This window comes from Cucurbita moschata, unplaced genomic scaffold (genome assembly GCF_002738365.1).
Source record: "Cucurbita moschata cultivar Rifu unplaced genomic scaffold, Cmos_1.0 Cmo_Scf00007, whole genome shotgun sequence".
NCBI classification, from domain to species: Eukaryota; Viridiplantae; Streptophyta; class Magnoliopsida; order Cucurbitales; family Cucurbitaceae; genus Cucurbita; species Cucurbita moschata.
In genome coordinates this window covers 4,042,080-4,057,980 of record NW_019268523.1, presented here as the reverse complement: position 1 = coordinate 4,057,980, position 15,901 = coordinate 4,042,080, and the positions used below count along the sequence as shown (strand labels likewise).

At 36.7% G+C, this 15,901-nt stretch overlaps 2 protein-coding genes across 2 annotated transcripts in view; both read right to left on the bottom strand.

Moving 5' to 3' along the window:
* Nucleotides 1-1,331, bottom strand: part of LOC111444684 (E3 ubiquitin-protein ligase RING1-like) — a 4,349-nt gene extending 3,018 nt beyond the window's left edge. The window contains exon 1 of the mRNA XM_023082682.1: nt 86-1,331. Coding sequence (XP_022938450.1) covers nt 123-1,061 — 939 coding nt within the window. The 5' untranslated portion in view covers nt 1,062-1,331 and the 3' untranslated portion in view covers nt 86-122. The remainder of the gene's footprint in view (nt 1-85) is intronic.
* A 1,164-nt stretch (nt 1,332-2,495) lies between these two features.
* Nucleotides 2,496-15,770, bottom strand: LOC111444677 (lysine-specific demethylase JMJ25-like). Its single transcript, XM_023082663.1, has 13 exons — nt 14,696-15,770; nt 14,490-14,605; nt 11,748-11,847; nt 11,517-11,658; nt 10,714-10,777; nt 9,899-10,625; nt 8,156-8,485; nt 6,837-7,346; nt 6,399-6,471; nt 6,227-6,312; nt 3,183-3,302; nt 2,916-3,010; nt 2,496-2,821 (listed from the first exon to the last, which is right to left on the bottom strand). The coding sequence occupies exons 1-12, from the start codon at nt 15,560-15,562 to the stop codon at nt 2,945-2,947; spliced, it is 3,201 nt and encodes a 1,066-aa protein (XP_022938431.1). The 5' UTR covers nt 15,563-15,770; the 3' UTR covers nt 2,496-2,821; nt 2,916-2,944.
* Between the last annotated feature and the right edge of the window lie 131 nt (nt 15,771-15,901).

Sequence of the window (15,901 nt, the reverse complement as noted above, 5' to 3'; positions counted from 1 at the left end):
GGGGGGGGGGGGTTGGGGGATAGCACAGCAAGCAATATGCAAAAGTAAAACTACAAGTAACAATATAGGCGAGAAAGAGAGTTACCAGAACATATTCAGAATTTGTCCTGCACCCCACCCGCTCATTCGCTGACATTCCCATCGCCGGAGTCACTCCCATCGTTCCGCCCCCCAAACGGCCACCATAGCGGCACTCTAAACCTCCTCTCAACACGCCCACTATTGCTTCCTCTGTTTCCTGACCCTGATTCTTCTCCGGAAGATTCATTCGCCTGCACCTGGCTTCCACGAGTTCGATTCTCGTAATCAGAATCATCTGTAGGCAACTCGAACCGGCAAACAGGGCATGAATTATGCAATTCAAGCCAAGGCAATATACAATAATCGTGAAATACATGCTTGCAGGGCATCTGCTTAACCTTAGTATCTTTTTCAAACCCATCAATGCAGACGGCACACTGGTTCATTTCCGAATTCAGAAGATCCTCGGTAACAGTCACAGTCGGAAGCTTCTCAATCGCCGATTTAGACGCCGGCGGAGTTCCATATCGGTTCGGATCATTGTCAGCCAGTAATTGAATTAGCTGCTCAAGGCCTGGTCCAATGAAGTAATCGCCAACATTTTGAGGCATTGAAAAGCCAGAGTGGGAAGCATGGCGCGGAATTTCAAACACAACATCCGCACCACTATCGAAGATACCCCGTAAATGATTCTGAAGAAAAACAAAGGGGTCATACGGCTCAGGCTGAACTGACGAATTGGATTGGGAAGCCAAACTTAAAGTTCTTGAAAATAAACCAGGGTTTTGAAGATCAACAACGGTCGAAGAGGAAACAACAAGAGGATTAAAACCACGGAAAGGATCGGGAAGGAGAAGTGTTCCGCGATCAAGATTGACATTCGAGTTGGAATTGGAATTCTCGTACTCTTCAAGAAACCCCTCATTACAAAACGGACACAGAGGATCCGATGAAAGGGATACAATAACAGTAACGGCGCGATCACACTGGTGGCAGAAGAAAGGCTTGTCGACGGCGGCGAGACTGGCGGTGGAGAACATTGTGGTACGGCGAAGAAGATACAAACACCAGCCGAAAACCAACGAGAGATTCGCAGAGAAAAAGAGAAGAAAAAGAGGATTTTATGTTAGAGAACTCGAAGAGACGAGAAAAGGATTGGGAAAACAATGGGCGAAAAGGAAGAACGGCGGGTTTATTAGTGTCGACGCCATCGTCGTCAACTCCATTGGCTGCTGAGAAGTGATGATTCTCGTCTTCAGTGCAATTGGCTCTTGAAGATTCTCGACGTCCTCAGAAGATTCCAGATTTCTCTGAATTTGTTCCATTATTTTATTTTTTATTCTTCAAAATTGTACATTTATTTTGCAGTTGAGATATTTACGGCTATAATATTTACCGGTTTATTTTTTCAAAAAAATAATTATTTTAAGATTTTTATTTTTCAATATAATCTTTATTAAAAAATTACAAAAAAAAAAATATATATATATATATATATATATATATATATACATATATATAATAAATCAGAAGCAAATAAATAAATATATATATACATATAAATAAATAAAATGTTCATAATTTTTAAAAAAATTAAATTTTAATATTACACCACACTATATAAATAAATAAAATGTTCATAATTTTTAAAAATTTTAATTTTAATACTACACCACACTCTACAATCTACCCATTTTATTATTATAATTAAAGTCTCAAAATTAATTAATTTATTTTTTAATAAAAATTTAAAATATATTTATACTAAACGAGCGAGAAATTGGATGGAAAGGCAAGAATATAATTCAATTTCCAACCTCGTTCGGTGAAAAATATTTCTTGTTCCCTCTCCCAAGTTACCACAAATAAAGTTGACATCTCTAAAATTAATATCATGTCACGAACGTAGATAAGAATTAGGTACTCATCAGTTATTGACAAAATAATGCTAAGTTAGGTAGAGTCTACAATACATTATTTTATTTAGGAGTGGTAAGATATCTTAATGCCATTTATATTCATATAATGAAGGATTATAACAATTAATTTTTTTAAAAAATCATTAATATTCTTAAATGGGGTTTTTTTTTTTTTTTTTTTTAAAAAAAGTTTAAAGGTATTAATGAAATTTTTTAAAAAGATTTAAAATAATTTAGATTATCAAAGTTATTTTTTTAAAAGAAACGTTAATAAAGATTTAATGTAACTTATGCTTTGTTCTAAGAAATATTTCAATTGGCCAAATTCTTGAGAATGTCTGATCATTACATACATACCTGATAGATATGCACCTGCAGAGTCTAAACCCCTCAATAAGTGTTATTCAAACAGATTCAATCATTTATATCGAGACGTACCTGGCGAGTCTTGATCTTTGGTTTCTAACGTCCGAGTACGAATCCGAGCAGCTCTGTGATAACTGGCAAAACAACAGAAACCTAACAGATATAGAATTTTGAAAGGGAGTATGAGGGTTCCAAAACATGCATATCATGCTTGTCATTTGACTTCCCCATTATGGCAGCAGCAGCAGCAATGTTATCTATACAAAAATGCCAAAAAGGGGTCGAAAGCGATACCCCGAATCTCGTAGCTGATAAATGACATAGCGGCATAAGTTATTGATGAACTATTATATCATACAAGGGAGTAACAGAGCCAATGAATCATTGTACAAAATGTATGGGGCATAGTTCTACTGCTACAAAACAGTTGGTATCACAAAAGTTCAGGATTAGTCATCCTACATACCAACTCAAACCTTGTGCACATTCTTCTGGTTACAGGATCGCCCCCGAGGCTGTTTCGAGTTCGAAATATAGATTGAAATCAACTTCAAATGCCAACAAGAACTCAGACGAATGAATGCGTGAATTCAGAATAGTTTGACTAACCTCATAAGAAATATCCTAAATTAGGCAAATCACTTGCACTTTTCCTTCAAACAAGCAATTGTCGCTTTCATAGCATGAACGCTCATTTTCTTTACCTGTTTCAAGCATAGGTCATGATAGAAACTTGCTTCCAATCAGCAGACAGATATGTTTTTGTTATAAAAAGGTTATCAGACAGCCACATAAACAATATGTTCCCGACAAAACAAAAACATGGTCAGACATTAATCGACGAGACGAGGTTGATGAGAGATAATGATGAATTACCTCCAACTTGTCCTCCTTAGCCCAATGATTTGACGGAAGCCTGCGAAATTCTTCAGTCAAGTGGATGCACTCTCCCACGTTCTCAGGTGAGACAAAGTCCATAGCAACCTTTATGCATGACTATGGGGAACATGAATTGGAACGTAATTAGAATAATAGCCTAACAAATACATCAATATTAATAAAAATACATATTGTACCATGCAAATGTGCTTGATTTGATAATACAAAAAAAAAAAAAAAAAAAAAAAAAAAAAAAAATGCATTTTTAGTAAGCATATATATTCTTAAAACTGAACAAGGATAAGCTTAAGTTGAGAATGAATAATATCTATTACCCAACTTGAGGAGAGTGTCAGAAGGATATTTATGTAATCCCATTAAATAAGAAAGTAGCCAAAGAGTATTATTGTGAGATCCCACATCGGTTGAGGAGGAGAACAAAACATTCTTTATAAGGGTGTGGAACATCTCCCTAGCAGACGCGTTTTAAAAGCTTTTGAGGGGAAACCCAAAAGGAAAAGCCCAAAGAGGACAACATCTACTAGCGGTGGGCTTGAGCTGTTACAAATGGTATCAAAGTCAGACACCAAGCAATGTGCCAGCAAGAATGCTGAGCCCCAAAGGGGGTGGATACGAGGCGGTGTGCCAACAAAGACGCTGAAACCCAAAGGGGGTAGATTGGGGGGGTTCCACATTGATTGGAGAAGGGAATGAGTGCCAGCGAGGATGTTGAGCTCCAAAGGGGTGGATTGTAAGATGTAGATTAGGGGGTCCCACATTGATTGGAGAAGGGAACGAGTGCCAGCGAGGATGTTGGGCCCCAAAACAGGTGGATTGTGAGATCCCACATCGGTTGTGGGGAGGAGGGAGAACGAAGCATTCTTTATAAGGGTGTGAAAACCTCTCTTTAGAAGACGGGTTTTAAAAACTTTGAGGGAAAACCTGAAAGGGAAAGTCCAAACAGGACGAAGCATTCTTTATAAGGGTGTAAAAACCTCTCTTTAGAAGACGCGTTTTAAAAACTTTGAGGGGAAACCCAAAAGAAAAATCTCAAACAGGATAATATCTACTAACAGTGAACTTGTTACAACTATATTTATTGGATTTATTTAGATTTAATTACTTATTATCCAGGATTATTATTAGATTTAGTTACTTATAAGTCTTTCCTAAACAACAACAGCAATCTAATTTAGACTTGCAACATGAGAAAAACAGCCGTCTAATTTAGATTTGCAACATGGTATTAAAGCCTAAAACCGAACGCTAACTCAATCGGTAAAGCCTCCGTAGCTGCCGACCTTCTGTGCATTATAGCAACCAATCGCTGCTACTTCCTTCAACCCAGTATCACAATTACTCATCCAATCAAGTATCACAGTCCATCGCGAGGTCACCATTGTGAAGTCCAACTTTCTCCTTCTGCTTCCAAGCTGCAAGAATACCCTCAAACCACTATCGCATCAAATCCACTACCGCCTACAACCACTATATTCCACTATTGATCATAGACCATAATGCCAACCTTTGTATAAAGGTTGCTATTGGACCTAGTACAGTGTGATGGGGCAGCCTTGCTTGGTTATGCAGTTTGTGGAATGAATGTTGCTATATCACAAAAAGGGAGTTCCTATTTTTGGTCCCAACAAGCTTCAACTCTAATTCCAACAATTTTCCAAATGATCGAATCGTTGTCAAGACTGCACGGAGAGCACTCCATTGCCCTTCAACCATCCACTTGACCAAATTTATTCGGAGTCTCATAGCTACAAATCTTCCACCTTGACCAAATTTATTCAAAGTCTTCATTGCTACTGATCTTCTTCTACAGTTGACAAATTTATTCGGAATCTTCATCGCTACCAATCATCTACCTTAACAAATGTTTTCAAAGCCTTCATAGCTACCATTGAACAATTTGTTCAAAACCTTCATAGCCACCGATCATCCACTTGGACCAAATTTATTCAGAGCATTCATAACTACCGTTGAAGTCATGTCGTCAAAAGTCAAAATCGTAAGATCAATATTGCACATAAGTCTATTAAGTCCAAGATGACTAATAGATATATTCATTTTCACCTTGAAGGGAAGTGTCAAAAAAATTAGTCTTAAAGTTGGGAGATATTTGTATAATTCGTTAGTTAATAACGATATTTGTGATGCATTAGATAACGAAAGCAGCTGACACATAAGTCTATCCCATCCAAGCTGAGTAATAGAAATATTCATTCTCAGCTTGAGGGGAGTGTCAAAAAATTAGTCCTAAAGTTAGAAGATATTTACACAAGTCTATCCCGTCCAAGCTGAGTAATAGAAATATTCATTCTTGGCTTGAGGGAGAGTGTCAAAAAATTAGCCTAAAGTAGGAGATATTTGTATAATTTGTGAGTTGATAACGATATTTGTAATCCGTTAAATAACTATGACCTTCCCAATTTATCTTATTTAATTTATTTAGATTTAGTGGCTGGCCAGTATATAGGGATTATTATATTGGTCGGATTTATTTAGACTTGGCTACTTAGATTACTTAGTATCTAATAGATTATTTATCAATTTGGATTTAGTTAGTCTTTTCCTATAAAAGGGACATGAAATTCTCTGAAAAAAAGAAAAAACAAAACAGCATTCGAATTTAAACTTGCAACAAATACCATTCTGAATAAACGGATAATGAACTGACACAAATCTTGAAATGTAAGAGTAAAACCAAAAGGTACAACCAGAGAAGAATCAGCTAAAAAAAGAATCGAGTTTTTTTATATATAAAAACCAAGTTCGTTCATGTGGGCTGTGTATCCTGACCAAGTTGTGTTTCTAGATGCAATATGGACCAGCTAATATCTAACCAGTTAAAATATGTGTGCCCAAATGTCTGAATCTTCACCCCCACATGTGATTGAACTCTCAAACGAAAAAAAAAACAATAAAAAGAAAGATGAGCTAAAAAACTACCTGATTAGAATGGCTATCAAGAAGACATTTTTTTAAAAAGCATACAATCACATCAATCAGTTTTTAAAGAACACAATAGATACCTTTAAGTTTCTGACTTGATGAGGACAACCAGCAGGAATAAAGACAGCATCTCCCAGATTTTGGACAAACGTCCAAGGTTCAATTCCTATACAAAAAGCAAGCAGAAGAAGATTATTGTCAAGAATGATGATGATAAAATAAGTGTAGCCTAATAACACATGACAGTCTAACCATATTCCTCCTTGAGCTTTCTTTTGTGTTCCAAAGTCAAATAAAATGACTGATCATGCACTGGATGAAACACCTGGATTACCAAAGCAAGAACACTTGGTAAACACATTACTGCATAAACTTGCTCTAATCTATAGTCAATGCAAAATAAGTCCAGTTCAAATATAATGCAAAACAGCTTTGGCCAACTAGCAAAGAGCATCACAAGGTAGAACATTCTTCTATGTTTCCTTCAAAGCAACTGATAGCATTTTGGGCAGATAGGAGAGAATTGATTTCCTTTTTTTTTTTTTACTTCAAAGTAGAATAAACAATGAGGCCCAATTGAACAAAGGATACTTCATAATATTGCATATTTGTAACTATAAAGAACTATGATTTGCTATCTTAATATCAAAATAATTAAAGAATGCAAGTCCAATTGATGATCATAGTAACCTGTGGAACTGGACCAGCGTGGATATGCCTAAATTCTCTGAAATGATTGTTGAGATATTGCTGCAGCAGGGGGACATCTTGCCTACGAAAAATGTCCCAAAGTGCGCCCCCTTCAGGCACCTCCCAACTTTCCATTGCTTCTGATATTTTCGCATCACCGCAAGTTTCTTCAGCTAGATTTACCTTTACAGACTCATCAGGGTCAGTTCCATTGGGTTCATTCAAACTTTGAAGATCACCCTCTTCAGCATCACCTCTCTTAGGGCTAGATGCATTCTCCAAGACTGCATTATTGTTCTGATGACCAACTTCACAAGCAAGTTCCTTCCCATTTTCAGTCATGCTACAAGGGTCATTGCAAGACTTGCTTTTGTCGACAGTATTAGTATCAGTCGTGGCACCATAAATTTCTTTTTGGTCATGAGCAAGATGCTTTTCTTTTAATTCTTTAATACTATGTAAATGCTTGGGCTCAAGGGTGACATTGGTAACATGAGTAAGAACATTTACCTGAAACAAGCCAGCATAAGATTATTTTGATTCAAGTAAAAACAAGGCAACTAATCAAATTAAAGGAAGGGTAAGCAACGAAGTAAAATAACAAGTGATAACAATCATTAAAGAGATAGGATTTGCATATTTTTTACTTTTGTTGCTGTCAGCTGTAGCATTTACTATTTCTTACCAGTATCAATCAAACATGATTTAAAGAAAAAATCTTAAAACATTATGCAAACCAAAATTCTTTAATGGTGATAAATGAAGATCAACAATTAAATTTTTGTTATCAAAACAGATGGTTTGAAACTTTAATACTCGCAGATGGAAATACTAGATTATCAGAAGTTAAGAAATCAACCAATCAACCTCCCTCGTCAGAGTACAAATTTTCAAGCAGCAGCTCAAACAAAATTTCTAAGGCACATGATAGAATACTCTTCAAACGAGCGATTCCCTTGAACAATCTCAATCTCAAAACATTAAAAAAAGAAATGGTTTTCTCTTAACTGACTGATGTGCAGATTCTTAAAGAATTATAGGGTGCAGAAGGAGACATCAGTAAGATGTGTAAATCTGTCTATCATGTGATAGAGTAGTCTGCCCAATGCAAGAACTAGATTTAATGAAACTGATCGTCTAATGGAACAGTCTTAGCTACAGCATATCCTGTAATAGACGATCTCATGCCGGCATATTTAATGACTGATAAAAACTGGAAATAAAAAATCCATGAAGAATGGAATACTGATTATCTCAAATTTCAAACGGGAATATATATATAGCTCTACAAGATGGAAGAAAGTTAGATATTGACATACTGCATCAGACATATCACAATGAAGCTTGGTAACGGAGTCCCCACGACCAAGCTCCTGTGCAACTCCATAAGCAATATATGTCTTGGGTCCCATATCAGGTTTTAGAGATTTCTCCGGCAATTTAACAGCAAGATTTAGACTGCCTTTATAAGGATGTGTATATTCCTTAAAAGGTAAGCAACTGATGAATTCAGCATTATGACGAGGCAAGCATTTCTCAAAATGACTAGAAGGAGGCCAATCCTTGAGTTTAAGTATCCGGGGCCATAATTTCGCATCAAACTGACCATTGGTGTAATCGATAAAGAATTTGTGGATATTGACATCAAGCTGCAATTCAACAAGTTCATATTAGATTACATAGTTTAAAAATAAAGTTTACCCTAAAATATAATTATAAAATAAAAGGCATGTCCAGCTGAACACTGATATATTTCAGTATTAAGGAGCAAGGACGCATTAAAAATAAACTTTGATTTGATGCTTAAGAGCCTGAAACCGCTGAATATTTCTGGTTGAGATTAAAGGCCGTTGGTTTCATCATTTAATTATTAACTTTAGGAATCACCAAAAGAAATAAAAAGGGTTAGAAATTCGGAATGCAATCACCAGAAAGCATCCAGACCAACTGAAACCCAATTTATCGGTTAAAACTTCAAGATAAAGATAATTCTTTGCCTAGATGATCCTAACAAAAATAATGTTTCATTTGCCAAATGTCAAGCTTTACCTAATGTGCAAAGTGAATGAACGATAGAAAAGAACCATTAAATTCCTTTGCAAAATTTGAAAAGATAGTAAGATTTGAAACCGAAATAAAGCACAGCTTTATAATATAACGATCAATTAAAAAAATAACAAACAAAATAAGATAAACATTTTATTTTCCTGAAGATGTTCTACTAGCATTCCTTATCTATTACTAGGGGTATGCTAAAAAACAAAAAACCCAAACCCAACAGGTCAACTTAGGTACCCTTTTTGAACTTCAGGAAATTTTACTTCATGGGAAAATGAGAACCAAAATTTAATTTGGTTTTCAGAATTTATACGGGATTGAACCAGAGAAACAACACAGGTATCCCTTGATCCATCCTCTTTGTTCTATCCATCAAAATACAGCTCCCACCTCTCAGCCACTCTACCACTCTCACTTTGGTTGCAGGCTTCTCTCCATCACTCTTGGCTAGTCTATATGGATGCTTGATGGATTGAAAGTACCTCGTGGCCAAAAATTGGTCTCAATAACATTCGAGGCTTCCTCTTCCTCACTCGTTTGGATATCTGAAGCTTTTCCGATTTCTAATTCATTTTCCTTTGCATGCCTTCTTTCTTTTTATGTTACTTTCTCCCTTGCCAATAGCATGTTACAGAAAGGTACGATAATTTTTGGGTTAAATGTTAGTCTTTTGCTGTTAGTTTTTGGCTGAACTTCTGGATTACACAACGACCTTTTTTCCAGTATCTGTGGAGTTAGAAACCTGTGATTCAGTTATCATTTTTTTATGAATGAATTTTGAAGGGAAAAATAGTTCCCTGTAGGGAAGGGTGTTAAAACTTTATTTCCCCGTGTGTGCACACATGAGTGTGGGAAGGGGGTCTGGTTTAGTTTGATGAATCAATATGAGGAGTTTCCTTAAATTTTCGAGCTGAAGTGAACAGAGAAACTATCTCACAACAAATTGGGGAGAAAATTAGAAGCTTTAAATTATGTCAATGTCTAGCAAAAGCAATTAAACTGACCTCACACCAATCCAAGCAATCAATGGCCTTAACTTCCAACTGCTGACCATGTTTTGTATGTGTAATTTGACGGAAGGCACGCCACATGACAAGGGGTTCCCAGCTCAAACCTGATGTATTTTCAAGAACATTGCTAACAATCACAGGCTCACCTTTGCTCCAATGCCACTGAAAATGCTTTAACTCTCCAGCTTGGATATCCCTTCCCCTAGGACAATATAAATAATTATCACTTGAACCTTGTCTGGAAGCAGCTTTCTTCAACACACCACTCTCAAGATCAATTTCACCACCCGAGTTAAAGCATGGGCACCACTTTCCTGCAGTTTCATCCACATCACTTATGTTGTGGGTTTTGGCAATTTCCTCTCCTTCATCCACCAGTTCAGAGATCGAATCTTCCAATATACATCTTAATTCTAGAAAACCATTACCACAACCACCCAAGTTGGGTGGTGGACAAGGAATCCTTCCATCTTTCTCCGCTCTCCATATGAATGCTGATTCCACATCATCTTTAGGACAAGACTCAGCAAGCACTTTGGCTTTTTTACTCACTCCACCATGCAAGTACTCAAATCCTTGATTAGTATATGGTATTATCTTTTTTTTCTCACAACACCGCATATCTCCTTCACGGATTTCTCGGCAACAATTGATGCAAAGGTCAAAAGAACAAGAAACACACGTTCGATGAAAATCAAAAATTGAGGTTCTACAAATGTCGCTGCAAATAGAAATTTTGATATCAGAACATCCTCAAACTAATACTACACACATATCGAGGGAAGAAATCTTATAAAGAATGCCTGTACCAGTACATCCGCTCGTTGTCTTCACAATCTACCTTCTCCACCTTCAGACCATTAAGAGGCAAATCTGCCGAAAGTAACCCACCAATTATGAAGTAAAACATGATTGTATATAAATTTCTCTACGTCAAATTACAAATTCGGTCCCAATCACTTGGAGAAAGTAAAATTTTAGTCTCTATAGCTTTAAAAGTTAGAATTTTGTCCTTATAGTTTGATAAAACCTCATATATAGCCTCTATGGTTTAATAAAACCCTTGGTTTTAAAGAACCATAGGGATGAATTCTTACTCTTAAACCATAGAGACTAAATTCTAACTTTCTCCTAACCATAGGAACCAAATTTGAATGTAATCTTTTGTCTAAATGAGATTATATTATAATATATATATATATATAGATAGATAGATATAAACTCATCCTTTTGATTATCTTTTTACTATGATGCAAAAGAAAAGCTACTTGAAGAATTATGCAAACAAAATAACTACGTGATCCATTACAAGAAATTGAGCATATCCACTAAAAGAGATGGAGTAATATATATTTTCATAACTGAATGGCCCAAAGATTATACAAAACTCAAACAAACCATGTCAAAAAATTTGTTTCTGCTAAGCACTTAAGAAGAATGTAAATTCCTTAAATACACACTACTGTACAAATATTAGTCCATTTATATGAGATTTTTTTAAAAAATATATATATAGAATTCCGAATTAAACAGTTTTAGAACACTGAGAATGAGAATTGCTTATGAACTGAGTCAATGACTAAACCCTAATTCATAGATAACACAAAAGTACCTAGCCTTGTAGCTTCCTGTTTTTTCTCCAACATCTGTTCTTCATTTAGCCATCTTAGAAATGGTAGAAGTTTACTTAGTACATATTTTGCATGCTCAACCTCGCGGACTTCTGTGAGCTCAGGTTCCATGTTCTTTAAATTCTATAAATACAAGAAATTATTAATTTTAAAAAGAGAACGTCATCAAATGAACAAATAATACTCAAGAAGGAATCAGAGAAAAGGCTCACTTTAACAGGAACATCTAAACGCAAACATGCTTTGCAATTACAATTCCCACGGCAAACTGGGCAAGATTCTGCAATTTCCTCTTCTGATGTATGAGGGTACCTGCAGAATAAGAATTACACATAGTAATTTCCAAAGGGATAGGGAAGAATGAAAAAACCATAAACCATACAAACAAAGAAACATAAAAACTACAACTTCACCACGTTACTGATTTTATAATTAGGATACATGAACTTATTCAAATAAGTAATCTTTTCAAGAAGGCTTTAAGGACATAGAAACTCAAGATAAAGGTTCCTTTGGGTTCACCAAACTCTTGATTGGGTATGTTTATTTCCTCAATATGACAATTCAAATGTCCATAAAATCAGAGTATGAAAAATATTTGGTTTTGTGGTCTCAAGTCCTGGAAGAATTTGTATTTGTGAAAAAGTCTAAGTGCAAGCTTCAGCTTATAGAAACTATGATATGAACCAGGATGTCCTTGCTTTGCCTCGAAGACCAATCAAGCGCTCAAGGGTCAATCAACTACAAATGGTTTTCAATACCGCCATACAAACAGTGGTAAACTCAATTAATGAAGGTCTAAAGGGAAAATGAACCAAAGCTCTATACACTTATTATTTTTAGGTGGTTATGTTTGGGTAAAAGTTATGACTTCTATGTTTAAGGGGGAATTGGTCTTTTAGCTAATTAGCTAAATAGACTAGGTTTAAATCATGATAAGAACATTGCATATATTACTTTTGGGTTTTTGAGTGAAACTTTTTGGGTTTGATGACAGAGCTTCACCACCATTTTGCAATTCTTGAGTCTGAATTGTACGCCAAGAAGAGTTGAGTAGGCTTGATCAACTTTCTTGTGGAGTGCTCAAACCTTGAGTAGAGTACCAACATTCCTTACCTCCTAATCAAGGTAACCATTATGTATTCCTTCCATTGGGAATGAAATCAAATAGATTTGAGGGTTTTTGTAATTGATAATTAGGGGTTCTCATAACAAAAGGTTTCATAATTTCAAATTACTAGATTTTCATATCAAACTGATCACCTCTCTTCTAGCGGACGATATCTGTGTAAGGGAAGCAACAAAGATGCTTACCATCTATCCTTGGTTGGTTTCCCTTCCAACCTCAAACTTTAGTGGAAGCTATCAAACATCGATAGTTTCCAATGTGGGCACTTAAAATAATAAAATAGGTCTTCTCCAACTCAAGTGTGCCTGCTCTTTCAACAAAAAGCAACTGCTTTAGCTCAATGCTATCCAGACACTGCTCTGTGTAGTGTGGATTGAAAGAAATAAAATGGATCTTCCACAGCCTTAGTGTGGCTTCCCTTAAATAGAAAGCTGCTCTATGAGGTGTAGATTGAAAGAAATAAAATAGTTCTACAACTTTTAGTATGGCTGCCCTTTAATAAAAAGCTAATTTCTTTAGCTTAATGCTCCGTGCACATAAATGAGAAGTAATGATTCCTTGGTTAGATTTAACTCTTCACTAAGGACATCAGTTATCCGGTATTTTGTACCAATATGCACAACCATTCTATTTCCTCACCAGTGTTAACTGAATAGCCTTCTTATATCTCCAATGCTAGGACCAAGAACTAGATCTCCTTTAGTATCATAATTGGATACAGTCAGAAGAACCATTGAAGACCATAAGGATTGGATTCTAGATCCTTCAATCAAATTTTCTAGTAAATCGCAAGTAATACATCTCAAATTCTACAATTGATTCTGCCTCACACTGTTATTATAAAAGTATGAAAGAAAAGAATATTCCCAAGGAAATCAATCGCTTTTATAAATCTATATACTTGGAAGGAATCAACAAAAAGGAAAGAATTAAAAAAAAAAAACAATAATAGTAATAATAAAAAGAATTTTAAAATCTCATCCCAACATCTAAGTCTCTTTGAGTTGGTGCGACCTCAGTATAAATTAAAATGAAAGGCAGAGCATGTGTGCTCAAGTTCCCCTTCCACTAATTAATGGTCTAGCCTAATCCTGCAGACTTTCAAATTAAAGTGATGCTTCTCCCGACAGTTTGGAAGAAACTCTAGGGCAGATTCTCTGTGGGTATGCTGCCAAACGTTAAGTTAAAAACTATAGTTAGAAAGTAACATAAGTGAAGTGCTTGTAAATGAACTCCCCGTATAGAGAGGATTTCCTGTCCTCCACCGATGTTTTTCTTCAGTTATGATAGTTATTACTTACGAGGGGGGAAAAGCACATTTAGCTTAAATCGTGGGATAGAATGTCCTAACAATACCATGAGAGATCACCACTGCAGTCTACAGTTGGAATAACCAATAAACATTCCACTAGTACCATGAGAGACTAAGAACTAGTAGAGCATCAATTTATGGCCACAAGTGCATGTGCTAGTCCAAATCATAGCATTGCACACCCACCAAATACCGAGAGGGCAAAACGTCGTGAATCTTTCGGTTAAGTACTTGTCTACTGAAACAATTAAATGTAGGCCTTCATTATGTTAGAAAGATATGCATCCTACGATGCATTGCTCGCTACATATTAATCGATCCCCACCTCTCCCACCATCAAGGTAAGAGTACAAACACAACAATGTGCATGATAAACATCCAGCTATAAGCACACCACGCCCATTGACATACATCCACAGAGTAAATAAACAATCAAGCATAAATAATCCTGCTAACTTAACAGTATAAACAAGGGCGAAAAAGTTGGGAAGTAAATAAGGAAGATTTGCCTACCAATTCTGCAAACAAGGGATACAATATCGCTTCCTCCTGCATTTAGTACAACGTACCACACGGCCCTTATCGTTCCTCTGGCACTGATGGCACATTAAAGATATCTTCTCGATGAACTGTTGATTCACATGGAAAAAAGACGATCATAACAGTAATAAGCAAGAAAAAACAAAGAATTGCACTAATCAGAAACTGTCAATTCTTACTTCCGGATCCAACTTGTTGATTCTTTTCTCGCCCTCCGGTTTGACAACTATTTGCTTTCTTTGCGCATATTTTCCACCGCGTTTCCTTCTAGAAGAGCCTCTCCTATTTCCAGAATCGCCAGAATTTGTCTCCCTAACATCGTCTGCTTCTTCCACAGGACTCCGTTGCTCTTCTCCCTCAAATACATTCCGATTCGAAGAAAATACCTTCTTTTTCCTACCCCTTCGCCCAGGCTTCTTGAGAGGAATCTCCTCTTCATCATCTTCTTCCACAGGACTCCGTTGGTCTTCCTTGTCAGATACATTCCGATTCGAAGAAAATCCCTTCTTTTTCCTACCCCTTCGCCCAGGCTTCCTGAAAGGAATCTCCTCTTTATCATCTTCTTCCATAGGACTCCGTTGGTCTTCCTTGTCAGATACATTCCGATTCGAAGAAAATACCTTCTTCTTCCTACCCCTTCGCCCAGAATTCTTGAAAGGAATCTTATCATCATCATCAGACTCGTCAAACTCGTAAACCTCATCGTTGTACGAAACTCTCGCCTTCTTCCTCAAACTCCTAGTCGGACTCGTAATAGAAACCCCACATTCCAATCTACCATCTTCCCCACCACTAAAACCCTTCTCCTCCTCGCCATTGTCCTCCCCTTCAGTTCGCCGCAGAGTTTTTCCATCTTCACCTTCCGTAACCAATCCATCCTCCTCTTCTCTCTTCGTCCCCCATTGCACCTCGTTTTCCCCGTCGCCCAAAATTCCATTATCAACGCCTCCAACTTCAGTCCCTCCATCGCCACGCCCTTCCTTGATTTCAGTAATTTCACGCTCCGCAACAGTCTCTGGCCGCCGCCTCTTTCTACCTCGCGCCATACAGGAAGGAAGGAGATAGGAAGCTGAATCGAAAGAAGAAACAGTAGGAAGAAGCCGAATTGAGAGATAAGATGAACAAGATGAAGAAGAAGAAGAAGAAGAAGAAGAAGAAGAAGAAGAGAGAGCTTGTGAGCATCTAGCGGTGTGAAGGAGAAGATCGTAAAAGTAGAGGAGGGTTTGGGGAGAAACTGTGGGTAGACTTCCAAATTTTCCCACTTGTTTTCCTAAAACTGGCGCCGAAATTTGGAGGGTTTTTGCCTTCATTTTACTGTGGTTAAAAAAATATTTGGAGGGAAATTTATCCATCAATTATTAATTACTAGAGTTCTTGACCTCCTC